At 36.6% G+C, this 24,722-nt stretch overlaps 1 protein-coding gene across 2 annotated transcripts; it reads left to right on the forward strand.

Annotated features, from left to right (window-relative positions):
• The first annotated feature begins 8,520 nt into the window (after positions 1–8,520).
• On the forward strand, positions 8,521–24,684 carry LOC311086072 (uncharacterized protein). Of its 2 annotated transcripts, none has more exons than XM_084118756.1 (21): positions 8,521–8,766; positions 9,087–9,177; positions 11,928–11,993; positions 12,130–12,296; positions 12,386–12,552; positions 12,686–12,780; positions 13,474–13,644; positions 13,740–13,844; positions 16,793–17,038; positions 17,127–17,218; positions 17,311–17,493; positions 18,391–18,570; positions 18,671–18,769; positions 18,876–18,965; positions 21,573–21,687; positions 21,779–21,897; positions 21,980–22,093; positions 22,738–22,801; positions 22,886–22,973; positions 23,075–23,243; positions 23,983–24,684. In XM_084118756.1, the coding sequence occupies exons 1-21, from the start codon at positions 8,722–8,724 to the stop codon at positions 24,151–24,153; spliced, it is 2,637 nt and encodes an 878-aa protein (XP_083974882.1). In that variant the 5' UTR covers positions 8,521–8,721; the 3' UTR covers positions 24,154–24,684. The 2 variants fall into 2 exon arrangements, with proteins under 2 accessions (XP_083974882.1, XP_083974883.1); XM_084118757.1 differs by having other exon boundaries at positions 8,586–8,766; positions 12,689–12,780.
• The last annotated feature ends 38 nt before the right edge of the window (positions 24,685–24,722 follow it).

Raw genomic sequence — 24,722 nt, forward strand, 5'->3', positions numbered from 1 at the left:
AATGCTAAATCTGGATTGATAAATTGAGCTTGCAGCTATGCTGTAATTAAAAATAAACCAATAAGTTGGATTGTCTTAAAATTCATTACAGTTCAAATAACTTAAAATTCAACCAATTAAGATGTTTTTGAAGGGATTTCTTGCACTGTAAGATAAGAATCTGTATAGAAGAAGAAAAAGAAAAGGTACTGATAATTTTATGTCAGGACATTACTTGTTAAGTTTATGAACATTTCAGTCATTACAACTCTTGGAGTGGATTATTTCAAACAGCATTTATTGGTATGGCGTTGGAAGAACCAATCGGCACTCGGTTAGAGTTTCATGCCTGAACTATGTATCTCCTTTAAACCTAAAACACAACAAAAGGCAATGCGTAATTCAAAATACAAGGAAACACCTGTGAAAAGTCAATACATAAAATTCTTTCATATAAAAACATGGGCCCTATTTGCATGGACCTTTGTGTTTCTTTTCCCTCACCCACCACAATCCGGGGTACAGAATTAAGTTTGATATTGTGTATAACATAAATGCACTCTAAATATCAACGGTTCTCCAAATAGGGATAGCAGTAAGTGAGAAATTTGCTCATTAAAATTAGTTTTTATTCAATACTGATCAGTTTCATGCTTGCTGGACTGGAGCAAAGCATACAATGCATAGCAAAAAGGCAGACTAGCTGATACAGAGGTGATCAATCATTTTAATTGAGGCCATATAGATATCTACTTGATCATGCCTTGAGAATCTACACGCTAGAAAATATAAATGGAAACATTATTACCAATAATGCACACATTTGATTTCTCAAGCGTTTTTCTTATTTCTCAAAGTCAGTGGAATTCCAGCAGTTCTGCTAATTTCTTCTCCATCTGCAGGATTAAACACAATTAAAAAGGAAAGCATATGAAATTCCTGATGGGATTAACATTTACAGTACATTCTCTGTGTTACCTTGGTACAACCTTGATACTTTGGAGAAAGTTCAAAATAATTTTCACAATAAATGCATTTAACAGCATTTTCATGAACGTGTCTTCTGACATTCAAGCATACATCTCACGATAAAGATTTACCAAAAATGTACTCTTGCAAACGTAGATGTTTTATGACGGATGCATGTCACCCCTGCACTTACAAATAAATAGAACCTGTCCATCACAAGATCTGAAAAGATGCTGTCATTTTTATTGGTGGAACCACCAAATTGAACTATGATTGATGATGTAGTCCAATGTAATCTCACTTATATGGGAATGTGGTTCAAATCAGCTTTAACACTCTTTTCAGTTTTCTACAAGCTTAATGTCATGACAGCTGCCATATTTATACCATCACTTTTGCTAATTCAGCATTAAATTTGTTTTAACTGCAGGTAGTTTGTTTATATATGCTGTTTTTATTCGATCATATCTTCTTAAAATCTAGTGTGTCATTTTTCTTGTTAGTCTGTTGATGCAAGTAGAATCAGCAGACAATAAAAATGGACAATAAAAGATGTTGACAAAATGAGTAATGAGTTTGATCAATCCTTACTTGGTAAAGCAAATAAAAAAAAATGAAGGTAAAAAGTAAAATGAATGAGATATATCTCATAAATCATTAAAGAGAGAGGACTCTGGGTAGCCAAAGCATCTCAGGAGAAGAAGCCCAGATACAGATACATCATGCATTTGCATAGCAAATATGTCACAAGCTCAACATGATCTCAAAAAGAAAAAACGTAATGGTGACAATTTCATTTGAATTTGTGTGAAACGTAAGCATGAAGGTCCACTCCTAAATATACCCTTCATAAGCAGATAGTACGAAATGTATAAATGAGATTCATACAAATTAGCCACCAACTCACCAAAATGTAAAATAGTTACGAATTACCACAGGGACGGAGGACAAGTTAAAGATAAACATCAGATGCACGTCTTGCTTCCAAGTGTTGAAGCATCAGCATGTAGTGTAGAAAGGTCAACTTTAACATTATTGAGGCACACGCTTACCCAGATTCAGATTTCTGAAATTGTGTGAGCAAACAAATGTTTTGTATGTGTTAAAGAACTTCAGATTTTCTCTCTAAAATAGAGCAAATGAACTACGTGCAATACATGTGTATATTATCAATTAAACAATCAGTGTAAAAGAATAAAATTATTAGCATAATTAACACCATTGAAAACAAAAACATCATCTACATATTTCCTCATTCTGATAATAGTCTAATAAAAGTGCTATCTGGTAGTTTATTTTGTTAAGCATTACAGAAAACAGTTTCCTTATTATCAGGGTGTTTTACAAACGTAATCAACACAACAGACTGCATTCATTGTAACGACACTGGTGGAGCAACAATTCACTTTGGTCAACAGAACTTATTTTAATTTTTTATTTCACCAGCATATAATTAACCTACAAATGGCCCGAGGTGGCCTGAGTTCAAATCATGATTACTATATTTGCAACTCTGCTCCATATTTAAGCAGCACTTTACTTGTGTGAAAGCTTGCAGTAAAGTGTGATGCAACATTGTATGTAGCCTAGTTTGAACAATGTGTGGAATATTTTATTTATTCAACTCTCAGGTGACTTTAGAAGCACTTAGAGTCTGACTCCTCATACAAAACCCTCAGACAGAGCAAGAGTGAGCGAGATATATGCCCAAAATCATTGCCACATGATGTCAGGGCTACAATAGCCCACTGCCATTCTGAAAGCTTGATAACAGTGTTTGAACATGATGGGCAGCATGGACGGCATACTCCCTGAAAGGTTTCCTGTATTGTGGTGGCTTTTGATTGGCCAGAAAAATGGGTTACGTTCTTACCCAAGTATATTGTAGATCTTGGACCTAATCCTCAATAGAGCAGAAATGTAGGTGTGTTTGAATTTGTATGAAGTCCAGTGAGTATGAAATCGGTAAGCTCAACTTTTTTTATAACCTTCAGGATGGTACCAACTGTGCCATCTTTTTTCGTATTTCAAATTTATAATTGGACCATTTTTGTGCAGCTGCGCAACTGTAAGAAGCAAATGCATTGACAACTACTGTAATTTGCTGTCATTCAACATTTGTTAGTACCCTTATAAACTAACAAAAGTAACTTACCTCAACCTCAGTTTCACAATCTGTTCTGTTTCTGAGCTTATGAAAGAGAATATCACACCCTATAGTCTCGTGAACTTAACGGACACACGTATGTGTTGGCCCTATTCACAAGGCCGCAAGTTAACATGTAGGGTGCCATTTGGGAGAGGGCCCTTTCCAATGTAAATTAAATGAATTCTATATTACATCTAATTTAATAGGAAATGTAAATTGTTGCACATTTTATTGGTGCATAGAGTGTGTGTAGGCTATTTTGTAAATGTTTGCAACTCAATCAAAAGCACCACAATTTGACCCACGTGAACACTTGGTCCAAATACAGGAAATAAATAATATATGTGAAAAGTGGTAAAGTGCAAAGGTGTAGGTATTGGGACATGCCCAATGTCTTGTCTGAGTGAGTCCATGGATCATTCACTCAAGTGATTTGATTCAACGCTGATTCATTTGTGAATGAAGCATTGCTAGTGTCTGTTGCCTGCACATTATTTTCATATTCAGAGTAAAAACAGACATCTCAATATTAGCTTCTTGTTTTATTGAACTGTTGATATTCAGAACAACAGCATGCACTCTTGCTTGTGTGATATTGCCTTAATTGTTATGACAGGTCGAGGCAAGGAGAGGACATGTGGATCTTTTTTTTTTTCAGAAGACATATTAAAACAAAGGCGGTATATCCAAATGGAAAAAAAACATAACAGCTAGGCATAATAACATAGACAATACAGGACTGAGAACTGAATCAAACTGAGGGCTTAAATTCACAAGAAAACGAGGGACTAAAGAAGACATGGGTAAAAGTAATTACCACTGAAAATAAACTGGACATGAAAAAAACAGGAACTAATCAATTAGCCTACAAATCAAAATATTTTTAATCTAGTTCTTGACCATTTAAACTATGCTCATGAGGGTCAAAATAGAGAGCAAAATATTTAGCAGTTAATTGGTTGTTCTATTTCTAGATTGATAATTCACTACATGTTCATATCAAGTGTAGCTTAATGTTGACCATTTGTTATTTGAAACTAAAGTAGATGTTTTTCAGGCAGCAAGATAATGTTACTGTGCTGTAGGGTTTTCAGGCTAAATGGCATGTTTCTTTGACCTAATAACATGCTTGTGTTAAATGTGCACTTGCAGATGGTTAAAGAGTTCATGCAGACGTGGATAGCTTTAGAGAGGTGCTGATGGAAAATGTGCTGTGGCAAGCTGAAGGGTTAACGGCCGACTGCTCTTTTCCAGTGGGGGGTTTCTCTCTTGCCTTTTCCCTGTAGTAAAGCAAGCTGAGCACTGGTCAGGGATGCCCACTGGCTCTCATTAAGAGATGCCAAATCATTATGGATCCCTTCCCTTCCTGCAAAGCTCCCCTAAACCTCTGGCGGCTCACGGCTGTGAGCTATCATTAGCAGATGACAAACCCCATTAGAGTGCCCCCTCTCTGGGCTGGAGTGGATCTGACAAGCCCTCTTTAGCCTTCAACCAGTTCAAAAGCGCAAAGCAATGCATTACATTTCCTTTTGGTAAATACATGCATACAGAAGCTCAACAACATGTTACATATGCACATAGCCTTATTTATAGACATTCACGAGAACAAGCCTACATAATTTTAGAGGACTTTTTTCTTCTCTCACTTTTCTCTTCTATTCCCTTTTTTGGCAGTAGCTGCAACTCCTTTTCCATAAAAGTTGGCATGGCAAAGTGTACAGTCATTAGGTGTGGATTTTGAATTGTGCAATACGTAATAAATCAATTCATGAAACTGTATTTCCATTTATTTATTTATCTATCCATCCATCCATCATCTATCTATCTCGATCCATCAATCTATCTACCAATCCATATCCATCTATTTTCTTTTTAAAGCTTGTAGATCGAAAGCCCTGTTAAGAAAAGTTTGGGGGGTTTTTTCCACTTTTTACCATTTGGATTGCTTTTACTTCACAATCCCACCCTGACAGCCCTCCACCCTGCACCAGGTTTTAATTAGAGCTATCTGGTCGGGACCAATAGCTTTGCTTCTTAGTCCCCGCAAAGTCTTGCACGCCTACTAATTTAAAGGGACCTTGATGCCTGTGGGACTTTTTATATCCTTCCAGGCAGGAGTGTGCAACGCATGCCCACTTTCATGTGGAAAACTTTGCATGTGACAAAGAGACTTAGCTGCTAGTAATGCCGCCATTATTGAACCTCAGAGAGGTTTTCAAATGGGCCCTCAGACAGCATCGGTCTGTTTGAGCCTGGATTCAAGTGTGCGTGGCAGCTGTGTAGAGCCTTACCCTGAACCAATAAAGTCTGTGAAGCCTTGTGTGTGCACTTTGTGGTTGTGTGTGTGCGTGTGTGTGATGAGAGAGGGGACTTGCAAGGCTTAATGCACAGCTGGGGTAAATTTACTCCAGGGGCAATAGCGGAGAAGGCCTGCTGTTGCCAAAGTGAAATGCATGGAGAGCCTGTTCAATGAAGTGTGCTTCCATTGTCTGGAAGTAGGGCAGTGGCACAATGAGGACTGGACCTGGGAGACCATCTCACCTTGGCTGGAGAAAGCTGTTGTTACAACAAGCCGATTCGCACAAAGATTTTGAGAGTGTGTCTGGGAAACTATTACATTTATGGCGTCCTGGAAAGCCTTGCAAAAAGTAATCTTGTTAGTAGGCTCACTGACATTTTTAATTTGCTGTAATATGTAAGGGACAATGTACAGTCAACAGTCAACAAAATACACCCTGACACAGAGGGGTTGGGTCTTATTTCTGCCTATATTTTGTGATAATGAACTGTACTTATGTGCCAAATAAATTAATACATGCACATGAGATATTGAGTTTCAATATTTTATATAGGTAATTATATTATCTTTAAGCTTCCACTAATAAAAGAAATATAGCGTACAAATCAAGACGAACACTGCAACAATATTCAAGTAATACTAATACGAAAGTCGTCCAACGTCATTTTCGCGTCACAATCGATAATTGACCCTTTGGAGGGAGTTTGATTGACAGGCGATCTGACCAATCATAATCCACCATTTTTGTCCGACAAAGCAGTCAGGAGAGTTAGTAGATTAACGTTAGAGGATTTGAACTTGAAAAACGGTGTGTACTAACATCTTTCCGCTGTTAAAACAACATTCCTTCTTATGTTAATTCATGATTATTTTATGCTATAAATTAACTAGAAGGAAGAGATGATCGGTTCACGAGCAGCTTTAACTGAGGTGCTACATTAAACGGTACGGTACACTACGGTATTTATTGTTTAAATTTCTTTTAAAAAATGACCAAATTTGAAAGGTGAGACTTTGTTTCATATAACATAACCTGCTCTGTCCTGTCTGTCAGCGCGTTGTCAGTGTCCTCTTTGCTCCGCTATGTATTTTTTACTGTGTGAGAACCATAGGTGAGAACATGGTGTGGCGTGAGAGAGGCGTGGCTTGTCGGACATAGAAACAGTGACTAAAACGGGCGGGTCTTTGTGAACGGTCAATTGAGATTTAAGATGGTGTAAGGTTTTTAACTTGAATCTGATAGGCTTCCGGTGTTATAGCTGCTCCAGTTATTTTGATTGTACAACAACAGTCCGTTAAGCTGCAATTTGATATTCATATTATTTTAATTTATTATCGTATTCATAAACACACTGGTTTGTTGTGCAAATTTTACTGTTTATTGCACTGTGTTGTTCTTAGTTATTTACCTATGCATGTTTCCTAAATTATTACGTTTTGGCAAAACGTAAGAATATAGGGAACATACAATGAACATTTATGGTCATATAGACATTTGACCTATATTTAAAACATCTGGTGGACTAAAGAAGAAAAGGTGGTTGAAATTATAGGCTATTGAAAATCAAAAGGCAACATCTATCAGAATGCCTATTTCCCCGATGCATTGGCCCACTTTCAGCTAGCGGACTTGCTCATATTAGGGGTCACCTTCACACTATGGCATAATCACACATGGCAGGAAGACATTGTCATCAGAATCCCGGGTCATGTCATCACAATTGAGTGACAACTACATTCGTTTCACTGCTTCTCTTATCTCTATCTTTCCATCATAAATCACTGTTCTTTCTGTGGCCTGTCTGTCCACTCCCTCAGTCCAGTGTTCTGATCACCACATGGGTTCAGAAAAAAATGAACTTGGAGGATGGGAAATAAGTCCGAAAATTAGTCAGTGTTATCTCAGTAGGATAGCTCAAGATTGTTTTCGGCCAACTACATGGAGCTTAAATTCTGGATGCTGTCTGTCACTATAAAACCATGAGATGGCCAGGGAATCAGACTTTTTCTTTCTCATAATATTTAACAGTTTTTATGAAGCAAGATCAGTTTGGAAATACAATTTCATGGCTTTAAAAGGTATGATATTCATCGATTCTTGGGATAAAAATATGTCCTACAACTTTACCAGTCATAAGTTTTAAAATAGCTAATGTACCATTCCATTTTTTTCTCTCTCTGGTCAAAATTCGCATTACATTGGCACTCAACATAAAACCACAAAACTTTCATAATAGATTTGATTATATAAAACATATATTTTAAATAAACATTACAGTCTGCCATGTCCTGACAGAAGCAAGATATTCATTTAAAAACATTTATACCTCTTTTGTATCACAGATTTTTGTCAGCATTGTCATATGCTGGGGGGCTAATTCAAAATAATTCTCTATTACACAAGCTTTTTGTATTGTTCATATACAAGTACATGTTGAATAGGGGGAAAATGTTTTATGTGAAATGTTTTAAATGTGAAAACAAAAACCACTTGCATAATAATAAAATGTTATGCCAATATTATTACAATTTATTCCTGTGACGGCAAAGCTAAATTTTCAGCACATTACTCCAGTCTTCAGTGTCACATGATCCTTCAGAAATCATTCTAATATGCTGATTTGCTGCTCAAGAAACATTTCTTATTATTATCAATGTTGAAAACATCTGTGCTGCATTTTTGTGGAGACCATGATGGATTTTTTTCTTTTTCAGAAAAACAGCATTTATTGTTTACATGTCTTTACGTTTGATCAATTTAATGTAATCTTGTTGAATAAAAGATTTTTTTTTTTTTTTTTTTTACAGATCTCTGTAGCTGCTCAGTAATTAAAAGCTGACCTGTTCTGTTCTCTCGGTGTATTAGGATGCAGTGCAGAGTCCTCAGAGATTTTATGTGTTATACTGACATCCAGTGGTACTGCAACAATGGACGTTGTTCATTGCCAATATTAAATGCTCGACAAACAGGAATATTGTTTTAATCTGTGCTCGACTTTTGCCTCTAACTCCATGTCATTATCTAGAACAAAAATTCAGTTTGGCTGAATCACTGGTGTTTGATAAATAAATATCGGAATAACATAAAACTAAAGAAAATCTCGAACAGCTACATTTCTGCCACACTCAATATGGCAGACAACTACAGCCATGTTTCAACTTTCGGTGTCAACGAGACGTAGTGACGTTCATGGGCAATAGAAACCAAAACTGGCTTTATGACATGTAAACTTAAGCGATGGAGGAAGCAAAAGATATGAATTCTCGTTCTGATTTTAATATCACTTGACGCTGAATGCATGAGCGGTGCTCGTGCAGTTAGAGGATGGCGCGCGTTACAGCCGATCTGAATTTTCAAACACTTATCGAGGTAGGTTTACTGTCAACACCAGCAGGCTGACTGTAATGTTTACTGAGCTAACAAGCTAATTACCGATAGTGCATCAAGATCAAAACTGAGCCAGATGATACACTGAACTAGATATTTCAATATGATCAGCTGTCCGGTCAGATATCATGATAAACTCCCTCAGGGATCTCCTTTCAGAATCTTCAGTCATTCTGTTTAACGTTACTTTTAATCCATATTAATCTTCTATTAGTGAAATTTGTCTTGTTGACGTTGTGGTGCATCAGACAGGATCCAGATGTCACTATGTCCTGATCACTATCTTGACATTTTCTCAATAGTGTAATTACTGCTACCCTGATGATGTGCTTGATGACATCAAAGATGTGTCGGCAGTTTTCCCAAACCTGCAACTATACGTGGACTATTACCGTAAGTTGATATTTGAAAGCACAACAGTGGTCTAACAACAGATCTTTGTCAAAGTGTAGCAGGGGTAGTTTGGGTTATTTCACCCAAAAGTGAAAATTCTGTCATCTTTTACTCACCCTCATGTCGTTCCAAACTCGTAGGACTTTAGTTCATCTTCGGATCACAAATGAAGATCTTTTGGATGACTTTCTGTCCCTCCATTGACAGTTCACGCAACTGACACTTTGAAGCTTCAAAAAGTTAATAAAGAGATCGTAAAACTAATCCATATGGATTAAGTGCTGAAGAGACACAATCACTTTATATGATGAACCGATTTAATTGAAGCTTTTATTCACATATATAAACATTCATCAACTTACACATCAGTTTTGGTAAACGAAGCACACAAGCATGTTCGCTCGACGTGCAAGAACCATTGAGGTTTATTCTCGTGTACGCAGCACTTTGAGCTTCCGCAAGAACCAATGAGATTTGTTCTCTTTTGTTAAAGCATGTATGGTTGAACTTCTGTTTATGTCATGGGTTTATGTTCGTTGATCTGTTATGTCAATAAAATCCTAAATTCAATCTGTTATATTAATACATCGAACAAAAAAACAATAGTTGCTAACACTTAAACTAAAATTGCATATACATTTAAACGAATTCAAAATTTTAATAAAAAAGCAGTAGTTAAATGGATTATGGCAGTCGTTTCATGTAAAATAAATAGGGGAGATCATGGCTAGTTGTCTTGTCACACAGGAAAACTAACTATGTCTAACTATGAGTCAAAGGTCTAATTACAGAGGTTTTTTAAAAACAGAGGTTTTTTTAACACATTTGTTCAAACCCCGCTTAAATTTAAAAAAAAAATTGTGACTTCTAAACTGAAACTTCAATATCACCAACAGAACAGTGGACACAATAAAACCACAATGGCATACATGCAGAGAAAAGTTGTCACATGTTTTAAAAGTTATATATTTAAACAATTTATTAATTGTCATTTTTGATTTTTGTTTGGTTTGACAAAATAATAGTCTTTTATTATTATTATTTTTTATTTTCATAATTACTGTTTATATTTTGCCTATAATAGCCTTCTGAAAGGCCTGTAATAGTCTACACACCTTGCACTTGGGGGATATTGTCATACAAGTTCAACACGTTTCCTTTTTTACTAAAAATAACAGCGAGCTATGTTATAAATAACGTGCTATTTTCAATAGCATTTTTTGTTACCAAGACTAAAAAGAAAACAAAATTTTGCTCTAACAAGTCACACACCACAATTATAATGATACCGACACTAAGGAACAATATAGTTCCGTTGACTTGAAATCACTTTCAGAATTATTTTTTTTTTCAGCTGAAAACGATTCACAGCCAATCAAAATCCATTCACATTCATGGAACATAACTATAGCACATACCCGGAATAAACATAATGTCATCGTCCATTGGCATGGATGCTAATAAACACTATCTTTCATAAGTTTGGGGTCTTTTTTCAAATGTTTTTGAAAGAAGTCTCTTATGCTACAGTAAAAACAGTAATATTGTGAAATATTATTACAATTTAAAATGTAATTTATTCCTGTGATGGCAAAGCTAAATTTTCAGCAGTCATTACTCCAAACTTCAGTGTCACATGGTCCTTCAGAAATCATTATAATATGCTGATTTGCTGCTCAAGAAACATTTCTTATTATTATCGATGTTGAAAACAGCTGTGCTGCTTAATATTTTTGTGGAAACCATGATGGATTTTTTTCAGGATTCTTTGAGTATGTGGTAGATTTTTCTTATTACGCACCTGACTACGTCTCCTACACCTTGGGCGTCTCCAATCGATACCAAAGCGTCTACAGTCGACACTTAATATCTTTATCTGGGGCGTCTTCAATCGACACCCAAGCGTCTACAGTCGACACTTAATAATCTTTATACTCTAGCACTGCGTCTACAGTCGACAACTGGCTTCAAGTTGGACGACGTCTCGTCCCTTTTCCTATAACACTATCAAAGTGTCTAGTAAGCTTCCCTTACTAACTTTCTGCACAGCATTAACTAGACAGACTCTAAACAATGCCTTTGAATATGCTTTAATCACGGCCGAGAAAATTCTGAGAGAATCCCACCAGCAAAAAGAATACAACAGTTTTTATAGAATAGGAGCATGGCAAAAATGGCACGATACATTACATAATTTCCCTACAATTTGATTGGTTCTTCATATGCAAACCCTTCTGTTACTAGGTAGAAGCAACTTAGACCTCAAATCATTAAAAAAATGGAAAAGGTTAGAAGTCCAGTTGATTACTCAATATTTCATGAGACTATTCTAGACTGTTATATTTTTTATATTGTCTAGCCAGCATCTCAGAATTTTCCACTGGTTTTGACACAAACTTCAGAGTACATTTTGTTCAAGTGTTAGAATGTTAGGCCTAAAAGAGAAGTAAAGTTAGATGTTAGAATTAGAATTTATTGTTATTGCATGATAGTGTAGTAATCTTTATAGTTTTAGTTCTTGGTGTGAATTGACCTTAAGGTTTGTGCCTATACAGAAATTGACTATTGAAAGTATTGAACACTGATAAATATTCACTGGCGTACAGATTGTACAGATTATCCCTGTCTTCTATATAAAACGAAAACTCTTAAAAACAAGTGTATAACAGATATGTAGAATTTTTGCTTGCTGTGCACATTTTCTTGCATGTGTATTTGCTGAGTTCGGTTGTCTTCTCTTTTTTTTACAGTCTATCCCAACAATGATAAGAAGAAGTTGGTTTATTTGGGTGGCACTGTTCCTGTAACATATGAAGGTAAACTGGTTTCAGAAGATCTACTGCAACATATAACTCATCCCTTCCCATGTTTATATTGTTCTTTGTTCTTTATTTATTCTATTGGCTTTCCACCAACTGAAACTCATATAGTTTGTTTTATGTTGTTACAAAGACTCCAAGTACAATATTCCAGTTTGCATCTGGATCCACGAGACCCATCCCAAAAATCCACCCAGGTGTTACGTCTGCCCTTCACCCTCCATGGTTATCAATGCTAAAAGCAGCAATGTTGATGACCATGGTCGCATTCTTCTCCACTGTCTCAGCAACTGGAAGATTGTAAGTCAGTTGTGTAGTTATTTCACCATTACTTCTTTGAAGTTAATCATTTATATTTGTCACTCTGGATTTAAATGTTTGATTTCCAGGGGTGGTCAAACTTGTCTATAGTTCTGGAGGAGATGATTGCCGCCTTTCAGCGCGAAACTCCTCTATTTGCCACCTATTCTGTCCAAACCCCTCCACTATGTTCTCAAGCAAAGCACCTACCGGCTGAACTGGTAGTTCAACCGAATCCTGTTTCATCCTATGGCAGGTCAGTGCTTGTTTGAGTTGCAGCTTAGTCATTCTTATCAAAAGCATTAGGCCTCAGTCTCTCAGTTTATCACCTTTTTAATGATCAGTGGTACTGATGTTTTCTTCAATTTTCTTTTTTGTTGTTTGTGCAGCAGCTGGCCACATACAGGCAGCAGTTCAATGCAGAAAACGTCAACAGCTCAACACGAAGCGTCCACTTCATCTGTGCCTCAGCGTGCCAGCAACAGTAAACATTGATTTTCCTGCTGAATATTAGATTGCATAGGTTGTTCACTACTTCAGATTTTTAGTTTTATTCATTTTTTTACTCTCTATATACACCAGTGTTATTTTAGTATTATTGAGTTACTATTATAGTTTTTATTAATTTGTGTTTATTTTTCTGTTTTAATTTAAACTTTAGTAAAAGTATTGTAAATGTTTTTGCCATTTTTATTAGTTTTCGATATTTTGCTAATATGTCCATGTAGTTTTTATTCTCTTTTTTTTAGTTTTAGTTATTTTTAGAAAATGAAAAATGTTGACTTGGCAACTAGCTAAAAAGTTTTAATAGGTTTTTTTTTTAATATTTTATTTCAGTTAACTTTAAAATTTCAAGTAACAAAAATATTCTTATGGTTTTAGTTTTAGGTTTTAGTTGACTATAATAACCCAAGTCATTCACAGTCATCACTGTAATGTGTTGAAATAACAGCTGAATTCATACTTGCATTGCCCATCTGATCACCACAGTTCAGTTTGTGAGAGGATGTGATCTTTAGTGAGTTGGTGAATAAAGCTTAAATCTCCATCTTGGAAGCAGAAAGCAGGCAGCATGCTGATCCATTACAGTTTCCGAGATTATCGATTTAGTGCTACGAATTAATGTTTCAGACTTTCACTTTTGATTCCTGGCTAACCATAATGTTTCCTTCACTAGTCTTACCCAAGAGTACAAAGTCCCAAATGAACCTGAATCAAGTCAGTGAAACAGAGATGAGTGGGGTAAGGAGATCATACACGCAAGAGTTGCTGGATTTTGGAATCACATTTGATGCACAAGCTTTGGACACCAACCACCAAACAAACCCATTCATTTCTCCTGCCTCAGGTAATATGTTTATGTAATATGTAAATATGTTCAGGCGATATTTTAAAACGCCCTTTGTACAGTTTTGAATTAATTAAAGATTACCTCTGCTTCAGCTCCCACCAGCAGTACTTCTAATGTAGATGACATAGACGACATGTTCAAAAGCCTTCAGTTACAAAGAGTTGTCAACGTGTACCAGTTAAGCAACAGGGAGAAAGGTAAATTACACATCATTTAACCTTGTTTTTAAAGACCTCAAGAAGTCAATATTGGAGTTTTGTGGCTTTTTGTGCGAGTATACTCTTAAAAGATGACAAAATAAACTTCTTCAAAAAATCATTTTCTTCCAGTGAAACATTTTTCCAATCAAATTATCATTATTTTTATTTCCTTTTAAAATAATCAGAAAAATTCATGACATATCACTTCATTCTATAAAACCTATTTAGTTTGAATACATTTTTAATGCATTTAAGTAGTACATATTGTTATCTTAATTAAGCCCCAAAATGTCCGTTGGTGCAACTGTCTGAATGAACAGACTAAGAAAACTATTTAAAATTGTCTTAATAATAAAAAATAAAAAATGCTATGGCATCATTTTAGGTTTGAACCCTTTCATAAACACATTTTATAAATATCATTAGTTTTTAAACTGTTGAGATAATTGAAAAACTTTTGTCCATCAATTTGTATATTCTCAAATGTCAGGATGGAACAACTGCAAACAAGACTCTTTTATTATGAATTGACAAGGTAATAACGGTAAACATGATAATGCATCATCCAGAGGAGCCCAACTGATCCTTATGGCAGAATGAAACAATTTATCTCTCAAATACTGGTAAAAACGTCTAATTTCAAGTATTGGTAGGTTGGTACACTTTCATGTCAGGTGGTACAACTACAGTATGTATACATACAACTATTTGGCTGTACCACCTGACAATTATTTAAACATTTTGAAATTTTATTTAACAACTGAAACTTGTTTAAACAGTTTGTTCATGACTCAAAAATATGCATTACATCAGTTTTGAAAATATTTTTAAAAAACAGCTTTTTTGAAGCTTTATTTGTCAATGACACACATACTGTATATACAGTGAGGAAAATAAGTATTTGAACACCCTGCTATTCTGCAAGTTCTCCCACTTGGAAATCATGGAGGGGTCTGAAATTGTCATCGTAGGTGCATGTCCACTGTGAGAGACATAATCTAAAAAAAAAATCCAGAAATCACAATATATGATTTTTTAACTATTTATTTGGATGATACAGCTGCAAATAAGTATTTGAACACATGTCTATCAGCTAGAATTCTGACCCTCAAAGACCTGTTAGTCTGCCTTTAAAATGTCCACCTCCACTCCATTTATTATCCTAAATTAGATGCACCTGTTTGAGGTCGTTAGCTGCATAAAGACACCTGTCCACCCCATACAATCAGTAAGAATCCAACTACTAACATGGCCAAGACCAAAGAGCTGTCCAAAGACACTAGAGACAAAATTGTACACCTCCACAAGGCTGGAAAGGGCTACGGGGAAATTGCCAAGCAGCTTGGTGAAAAAAGGTCCACTGTTGGAGCAATCATTAGAAAATGGAAGAAGCTAAACATGACTGTCAATCTCCCTCGGACTGGGGCTCCATGCAAGATCTCACCTCGTGGGGTCTCAATGATCTTAAGAAAGGTGAGAAATCAGCCCAGAACTACACGGGAGGAGCTGGTCAATGACCTGAAAAGAGCTGGGACCACCGTTTCCAAGGTTACTGTTGTTAATACACTAAGAAGTCATGGTTTAAAATCATGCATGGCACGGAAGGTTCCCCTGCTTAAACCAGCACATGTCAAGGCCCGTCTTAAGTTTGCCAATGACCATTTGGATGATCCAGAGGAGTCATGGGAGAAAGTCATGTGGTCAGATGAGACCAAAATAGAACTTTTTGGTCATAATTCCACTAAACGTGTTTGGAGGAAGAAGAATGATGAGTACCATCCCAAGAACACCATCCCTACTGTGAAGCATGGGGGTGGTAGCATCATGCTTTGGGGGTGTTTTTCTGCACATGGGACAGGGCGACTGCACTGTATTAAGGAGAGGATGACCAGGGCCATGTATTGCGAGATTTTGGGGAACAACTTCCTTCCCTCAGTTAGAGCATTGAAGATGTGTCGAGGCTGGGTCTTCCAACATGACAATGACCCGAAGCACACAGCCAGGATAACCAAGGAGTGGCTCTGTAAGAAGCATATCAAGGTTCTGGCGTGGCCTAGCCAGTCTCCAGACCTAAACCCAATAGAGAATCTTTGGAGGGAGCTCAAACTCCGTGTTTCTCAGCGACAGCCCAGAAACCTGACTGATCTAGAGAAGATCTGTGTGGAGGAGTGGGCCAAAATCCCTCCTGCAGTGTGTGCAAACCTGGTGAAAAACTACAGGAAACGTTTGACCTCTGTAATTGCAAACAAAGGCTACTGTACCAAATATTAACATTGATTTTCTCAGGTGTTCAAATACTTATTTGCAGCTGTATCATACAAATAAATAGTTAAAAAATCATACATTGTGATTTCTGGATTTTTTTTTTTAGATTATGTCTCTCACAGTGGACATGCACCTACGATGACAATTTCAGACCCCTCCGTGATTTCTAAGTGGGAGAACTTGCAAAATAGCAGGGTGTTCAAATACTTATTTTCCTCATTGTATAGTGTGTGTGTGTGGACAGAACAACCTCATAGCTCACAGTAGGTCTATCTATAACTGTTTATAAGTTATTATTAAATGTCAATTGCCCATTGGAGATAGTGAATGGAATTTTTACTTTACATTCTACATCTTCCGCAGACGAAAAAGTAGCTAATCAAGATTCATGGCTATAAAGTAGCTTCAAATGTCCCACCCAGATCTTGTTTCAGTCGGAAATACATCAACACAGGAATTGTCAAGCAGTTTAACTGGATTATAATTGAGCTTGAACTGTCCAATTGCTGGACATTTATTTTCTGAATTTAAAACAGATATATTGAACTGTATGTATGTTCAGCGTAACATTCAAGTGATTGTAACATTGTTCCAGTTTGTACTGGTGCCTCTTACACACATTGTGTAAAATAATGCAAACGTTACACTGAATTAAAATTGACTTTAATTTTCTCATGAAGATGTTCTTAATGCTGGAGGACCGTGGCAGGATTGTGGTGGGAGTCCCAGGGTTCACCCAGGATTAGTGGACAACCATCACAAGGTGGTGGTGAGCAGGCTTCCTGTGGGCATCTCTCCCAGTAAGATGAAGAACAAGCTCACCATCTACTTCCAGAGAAAGCAGAATGCAGGAGGAGAGGTTCTGGATATCAAATACCCTGCAGCGCAGCCAGACCAGGCCTGGGTGCTCTTCAGAAATCAGAGAGGTACTATGGGACATAACTGGTAACCAACACTAAACAAAGTTTACTATTTCAGTGAAAAGTTTTAATATCCACTTTTGTGTTTTCTCAGATGCAGAGCATGTTCTGAGGCAGCCTGACAGGGTGATTAGCATTAACGAGCAAGGATTTCTTATTCAGCTGAAGAAGTTTGAGGACATGGAGGTAAGAGAAGGCCAAATCAAGATAGCCTTTTCACCTATTTTTCACTCACCCATTTTGTACAAGATTGCATTATACAAAGAACCTACTGTCAGATCCCAGATGGAGTCCAAGGTGAGAAAGCCGAAATGTTTAAGAGCATCTTGAGTCTGGAGGGGTGCAGTTTCAGCTCCACAGATGTACTGGAAGCAGTGCAGTCATGCCGAGACCTCCCTTCTGCTTTGAAATATCTCTGCCACGATTGCCCTATATGCCAGGAGCAAGTTTCCTTCAACAGGGTGAGAATAAATGAATTGTGTTCTTGACCTAAAAATATGGAGCCACCTTGAAAATGTTATTTACCTCAAATGATAATTATGCATTATATTGATATTTAATGATAATAATTAATACACTACTGTTCAAAGGTTTTGGGCCAGTAATACATATCTTTTTTTAATGAATTAATACTTTTATTCAGCAAGGTAGCATTCAATTGTTTAGAAGTGACAGTGAAGACATTTATAATGTTACAAAAGATTTATATTTCAAGTAAATGCTGGTCTTTTGAACTTTCTATTCATCAAAGAATCCTGAAAAAATGCATTGGGTTTTCTCAAGATATATTAAGCAGCACAATTGTTTTCAACATTGATAATTAGAAATGATTGAGCAGCAGAATTAGAATGATTTCTGAAGGATCATGTGACACTGAAGACTGGAGTAATGATGCTGAAAATTCAGCTTTGCTATCACAGGAATACATTACATTTTAAATGATTAGAGTTGTTTTAAATAGTAATAATATTTCATAATATTATTGTTTTTACTGTATTTTCAATAAAATAAATGCAGCTTAGTGAGCATAAGAGACTTCTTTCAAAAACATTTAAAAAAAGTTATATTTATTATTATTCACTTATTATTGTAATAATCATATTACTATGGTTATTACAATATTTAATACTAATATAATTAAATGATTATGATTACTGCAAATTCAGGACTTAATTTTACAGAACATTTATTTTAAGCATAAAACTCTCTCACTCTGGCCCCAAGACATCCAGCCATTCTTATTGTTTTAGCCCTGATATTAGTTATATCATATTATTGTACACATGAGGATAATACACTGTAGGATATATCTCTTTCATAGTCCTAAATGTAGTATCTGCCTCTCTTTTCCTCTTCAGATGGTCACCATGACACACTGCTCTTGCACATTCTGTGAGAGCTGTTTTAAGAAGTACTTCTCCTCTGTCATTAAGGAGAAGAATATAGTACATGTTGTGTGTCCCCTCTGTAATCTTCCCGATGTACGAGGAGGCCGCAGGGAGGAGTCTATGGAGTATTTCAGTCTACTCGACACACAGGTGTGGAGCTTTTTTTACCTTGTGCCTGATTTATTGAAATATAGACCATATGAAATTGAATATAGAATATGACTAACTGTAAATGTTTTTGTATCTGTAGATCAGGTATTATTTAGACCCCGAGATCCATGAGCTTTTCCAGAGGAAGCTCAGAGACCAGGCACTGCAAGAAATGCCCAACTTCCGCTGGTGTGCACATGTAAGTTCCATCATTCACAGATTTTATAATGCTGTATAATGTCAGGTCTGACCATGATAGCAATTTATGTCTGGTTATATTTTTGTTTTTTTAATTATTTTTTTAGTGTTGCTTTGGACTACTTCATGAAGCAGACAGGCTGAGGATGGACTGCCCCAGCTGTGGGAAAAGCACATGCTTTCAGTGTAAAAGGCCGGTAGGTTTTACCTTTGAAAGCCACAAAGTAATGCTTTGCATCATATGCCTTAGGCTACCTTCAGACTGCAGGTAGTAGTGGCTGATTTTTTTTGCTCATACCTGACTGTTTCAGAACAGTGTGAGCAGCACACTAAATTAGGTCCTAAATCAGATATAGGTCTGGGTCCGTATTCACAAAACTTTATCATACCACTTAGAGTTCTCCTAAATAGCAGTAAAAGTTCTTAAGTAAGAGTTTCCTCTTAAAATCTATTCACAAAGCTGCTGAGACCAACTTTTAATAAGGAATAGAGAGAGGTCTTAAGCTAAACTCGTTGCTATGGATGATCTCAACATGCTTACTAACTATGACTACAGTGATTGGCTGATTAGTTTTTGTCAGTGATTTAATCATAGAAATATTGTAGAACAAGGTATCATGTTACCATATTCAAATAAATGTTTTAAAATAAAATGTTGCTGTATTCAAATAAAGGTTTTAAAATAAAAATGTTGTCATATTCAAATAAAGATATTAAAATGTAGGCTAAGTGTCACTAATTAAACAAGTATATGTTCAGCTAATTGTTAGCCTCTTACATTGTCTGCATCTTAAGAGATTGCAGAATTCAAATGACAAATGATGTTTTATAAACAAGAATCGAGAGGATTGAGGCATATATACATACTGTATATAGTCAGCCGAATTTTTCTGCATTCCTCCGCCACCCCGACTCCTCACTCTCGGCTGGTTCCTATCCCCAGTCGTGGATACGGGGGAGTATTCTGGGTTTGGGCTAAATTCTGAGCTCGGAGCCCTCGATCCCCTCGGACAGCACGCCAAAAATGCTTATTTTACTCTTTTACTTTTTTCGATTCTTAAGCGTAAGCGTAAACTCGTGAAACAACTGCCACAGGTAATGGGACATGGTTTATTTATTTATGACATTTTTGCCTTTTTATTATGATAGGACAGTGAGTAGATAGGAAGCGAAGTGGGAGAGAGAAAGGGGGGACGGGATCGGGAAAGGTCCACTAGCCGGAACTCAAACTCCTCAAGCTTCCCAAAAGGCTATTGGCTCTGACAATAGGACATTATTTTCAACTCGACTGCAATGCTTTATTCTACATAATCAATGCATATTGCCTATACAGAAATTAACTTTTATGTTATGTCATCACAGATGAAAGTTTATAAATCAAAATATTGATTGCATTTATGAAGAAAAGGTTCAGCACCCAAGGCTCTATCACCTATTATAGTGTACAATGTCTTTGGGCGGATTTTAGGATTGTTTGTGATTTGGTCTTATAGTGATTTAGGAGTCCTCTTGACTACCCCTAACTTTTCACAGATTTAGGAGCTGGTTTTAGCTCTAAAATGCTTTGTGAAATACTCTTAGAGCAAAAATTTAGGAGTCCTACAATTAGGACTGACACACCCATTATTTTTAAGGGGTTTCTCCTAAATCGGCAAGTCAGGAGCTACTTAAGCCTACTTAGCCTTAAGATGTTTTGTGAATACGGCCCCTGATGTTTTGCAATGCGACCTCAGTCTGAACAGTCATATCAGAATTCATACAACTTTTATGTCACTCTAGATCAACATTTATCAAAATTTTGCGCTGATGGGTGTCATTCAAAAGATTTTACATACTGGTAGTTCTTTGTTCGCTCAGTGAATATGGAAGATGGCAGTTAGTCAGTCATTATAAATAAATAAAAAATGTTTTTGGGACATTGCTAGAAAGAACATGTAAAACTGGGGCTACTGAAAATGGTGGCCAGACAAGTACACATCTGAACTAAACCATTCTTAGGCTGTTTCTCAAAATGCATTCTTAAGTGATCTTACATCTTTGTGTTTTTGTACTACGTCATCATCAACCGTCAAAGTCTGTTTCCAATACTCAAGAACACAAGTACAGAGAACGTGTGAAAGTACCCGGATGTGTTCTTAATATCAAGGATGCATCAAGTATAGACTTGAGAGTATTGAACGGTTAAAAATCCCAGAAGTCATCTCAGGCGGACTACGTACGGAAGCCTGTAAGCTTGTTCTCACTCAAGAGATTCCTGCTGAAAGCTCATAAATATGTGACGGCTCATGAAAGCAAACATTTGTTGTTTTGTTTGGCATAATTTTAATAAAGTTATAAATACCTGGAGAAAGACTTTAGTACATTTTAATTGGCATATATAAAAGAATCTTGACAAAGCGTAACATTATATATACATACTCGTCATTTACACAAATACGCATGTAAATTAAAAAGATATCAATTAATAGCAGTTATGTAAGTACATATTTTAATAGGTTATGACATCTGTGAAGTTATGTTTTATTTATTGTGTATTGGATGGTGCTGTCCCACTGCCTAAAATGTGCTGAACGGTCAGTTGAGCAACAAGATCACAGCACATCTCAATTCACATAAAGATGTGTTGTGTCCTTCCTAGTTCGTTCTTTTCAAGGGAGCCTGGCAAGAACAGTCTCCGCGAGAATGCAAGTCCGTTCTTTGCATTCTTAGAATTGAGAAGCAGTCTTATTGTTGATTACCTGCATTGTGCTTGTACTTGTTATCTCATATTTATGGATGCTGTTGATCTGATGCTTGTTTTCTAGTGGGCTCCACAGCATGAAGGAATCTCGTGTAAGAAGTTCAAAGAGTGGGAGCAGCTCAACAGCCCCGAGTACCAGAACTCAAGGCTGGAGCAGCTCCTCAGCAGGAACAAAATAGGTAAAACAAAAACTCTCAATGATGGTTCTTGGTGCAAAGTTTCTTGTTGGAACTTTTTACCAGGTTGTAACGTTCTCCATGACCCTTTCAGATTGTCCAAAATGCAAATTTCGCTTCTTCCTGGCTAGAGGAGGCTGTTTGCATTTCAGATGCACTCAGTGCCAGCACGAATTCTGTGGAGGCTGCAGTCAGCCATTTAAACAAGGCTCTGTAAGTTTAGTTCTCTCAGCAGTTGTCAGTGTAGTTACCACAGAGCTCTGTATCAGTTAATTAGCATCTGTTGTCCTTACAGGCCTGTCATTTTTCAATCGAGTGCACAGCTAAAGGGTTACATGCTCACCATCCTCGAAACTGCCTATATCATCTGAGAGACTGGAGTGTCCCGAGACTACGGACCCTGCTGCAGGTGACAGACGTCTCTACTGTAATCTAGCATAAAGGCCCCGATATACTTCAAGCGAAATCAAAGAGCAAACTAGTTTGATGTAATTTCGATCAAAATGAGGCCAAAATTAAGTTCATTTCAGGAGTTCAAAATAGCTCACCAAAGCTGGCAAACACCTTCGAACTACCATGGCGATTACGTATCGGGTAGGTGTGCTGTGAGGCTCCGCCTTCTCCAGTTCATTTCTTCTATTCAGTCCGTTGAGATCAGATGCATATAAAACATGAGCACACTGGAAAGCTGCTTCATTTAAAGCAATGCATTGTATTAACGTGGATTATAAATAAACATGACGTGACTTGACTGGAGTGCCGAAGCTCGTGCAAACATATCTGTGTCGCAATGATCAGATGCTTTCTTAACTGCTGTTTTCTCACCGCTGTCATTTTTGTTGTGTTTGTTATTCAAAGAAATAATACATATTACATATTCATCTAAACACCGCTCTCAGCAGTATGGGTGGCGTCAGATGTTCACTAACGTATACCGCTGCTCATTAACGAAAAAGAACTTCATTGTGAGTTTATCGGGGCCTTAAACCCGAAACATCCATCATACCCTGCCGCAGTTAAAATTGGCTAAGCTACATTTATTTATCTTTTCAGCACTATGGGATATCACATCCTCTCATGTTCAGCCCCAAAGATTCGGTGGGGAGACACTCTAAAGGTACATCATTTGAAATAAGCCTACGTGTGAATATCGGATGTTTAGATGTCACATTTCAGTGCATATTCAAATGTGTCCTTGTAGGCATCTGTGGTGTAATGGAGGTCCAAGAAACAGGAGCTGTGAAAGAGGAGCCATGTGGTCGAGAAGCCAAGTACAATGGTTACTGCACGTAAGGAGAACTTACTTTGATAATCCTTTATCATTCAGTGAAATATGATCTGTCATAAATACAAACCCAGAGATTTTCTCAAATGTCATGCTCACTTTTAGGTTACATTATAAAGAGTGTCTGGTGGAGCTTATAAACAATAGTGCACTGGATCCTGTGGTACTGTTTGATGGTGCAGAGTTGAGGGTAGAAATGGACCGCTGGAAAGTGCAAGTCCCAGACAAACAACCTTTAGAGCCGGATCACCGGTACGAGGAAAGACTGCGGCAGGTTAGTGCTTACTGGATTCAAAGCATTCATGTTACTATGTAATAGACCAAAGCATCATTTGTGCACTGTGTAGTTAAACTGTCATATCCTGTCATTTGAGATAATGATTATTGTACATAATAAGGGAGTTCTAAGTGAAAATAATAATGCCATAAAATGCACATTGTTGTCTTGTGGTTTTAATTGAACCACCTTAAAGAACCCACGCAATCTTAGTTATTTTAATGTCCTTTAATAAGGAATAATAATAAGATAATTTCTGGTTCTTTAGCTAACATTAGCATCGCTTTAATTTATGTACTTAAAGTACGAATACCACAACGATGTTAGACAACCCACACCATACATAAACAGTTTTTTATAGAAAACTGTCATGAGTAGAGTCTCAAAAATACAATTTATTTCTTAATGTGTAAAAAAAAAATTTGGCACCTGAATGCACCTTTAAAATTATGCAAAAAAATTACGAATTTATTATATTTATAATTATTTACATATTTTGTTACACGTAAATATTACATGTATACATTAGTTATTATTTTAATAATGAAAAAAATATTATATTTGTTTGCAATATTTGTTTGCAGTCTTTAAAGAAATACAGTCATACTTACATTACATATACAAGCTCACACTGTGACATTAATAAAACAATGAAGTTGTTAGTTGCAATTATGTGTTATCCAGAATGTTGTGATTGTGACTGCTTCATATCATGTCAAGTGTTGTATCCTCTCAGATCTTAAAAGAGAGGGTGGGTCTGACCAGAGTTGCAGCTCCTGGATTGAAGACAGCTGCTCTTCCCACACCGTCCCCCTCTTCTCCTCCTGTAGCGGGAGCTCCATGGTACTCCATCTTGAGCCGTGCCGTGCCTGAGGAATCCCAGCAACTATTGCTGCTGACTGATTGAAGAGCATGGACTGTATATGCGATTTTGCTGTCACTATTAACACAAACAAATTGGCAAATCTCTGGATCCAGCCAAATTGTTCTTCAATACATTATTATGGAGAAAAAAAGAAAGTCTTTCTTACCCTTACACAATTTTAATGTTATGTCAGTGGAAAATTATGCCTTAAAATGAGCAGAGCGACCAGCAATTACAGATTTTTATCCGTTTTTACAATGTAAGCACTAAAGTTTCTGAATCATACTTATAGTCACTTTACATAACCCTACTTCTGTTAAAGCTTGTGATTTTCAAAACTTCTGAAGTTCTCTAATTGTTGGCTGTGAGTATCTACTCATACTGGTTTTAACTGTTTTATATTAATTTTATATTAAGTCAGCATACAGTATATACATTATACTGAGCACAAGTTTGCACTTTTGGCCCTCGTGAAATGGGTATTAGCATGATCTGTAAGAAGTATGAGAGGTTATGTGTTGCAAAGATTATTATTTTCTGTGTGAATAACGGTGAATAAAACATTTATTTTCTCACAGTCTCATTTTTTTTCTGTTTATGAATGATGAAAT

This window comes from Abramis brama (genome assembly GCF_963993115.1).
Source record: "Abramis brama genome assembly, chromosome: 7".
NCBI lineage: Eukaryota > Metazoa > Chordata > Actinopteri > Cypriniformes > Leuciscidae > Abramis > Abramis brama.

Coding starts and splice junctions, on each gene's coding strand:
- LOC311086072 (XM_084118756.1), top strand. CDS start 8,722: ATGGCGCGCGTTACAGCCGATCTGAATTTTCAAACACTTATCGAG. Junction 12,553..12,685: donor CCTGTTTCATCCTATGGCAG/GTCAGTGCTTGT, acceptor TTGTTTGTGCAG/CAGCTGGCCACATACAGGCA. Junction 18,770..18,875: donor ACTTCCGCTGGTGTGCACAT/GTAAGTTCCATC, acceptor TTATTTTTTTAG/TGTTGCTTTGGACTACTTCA.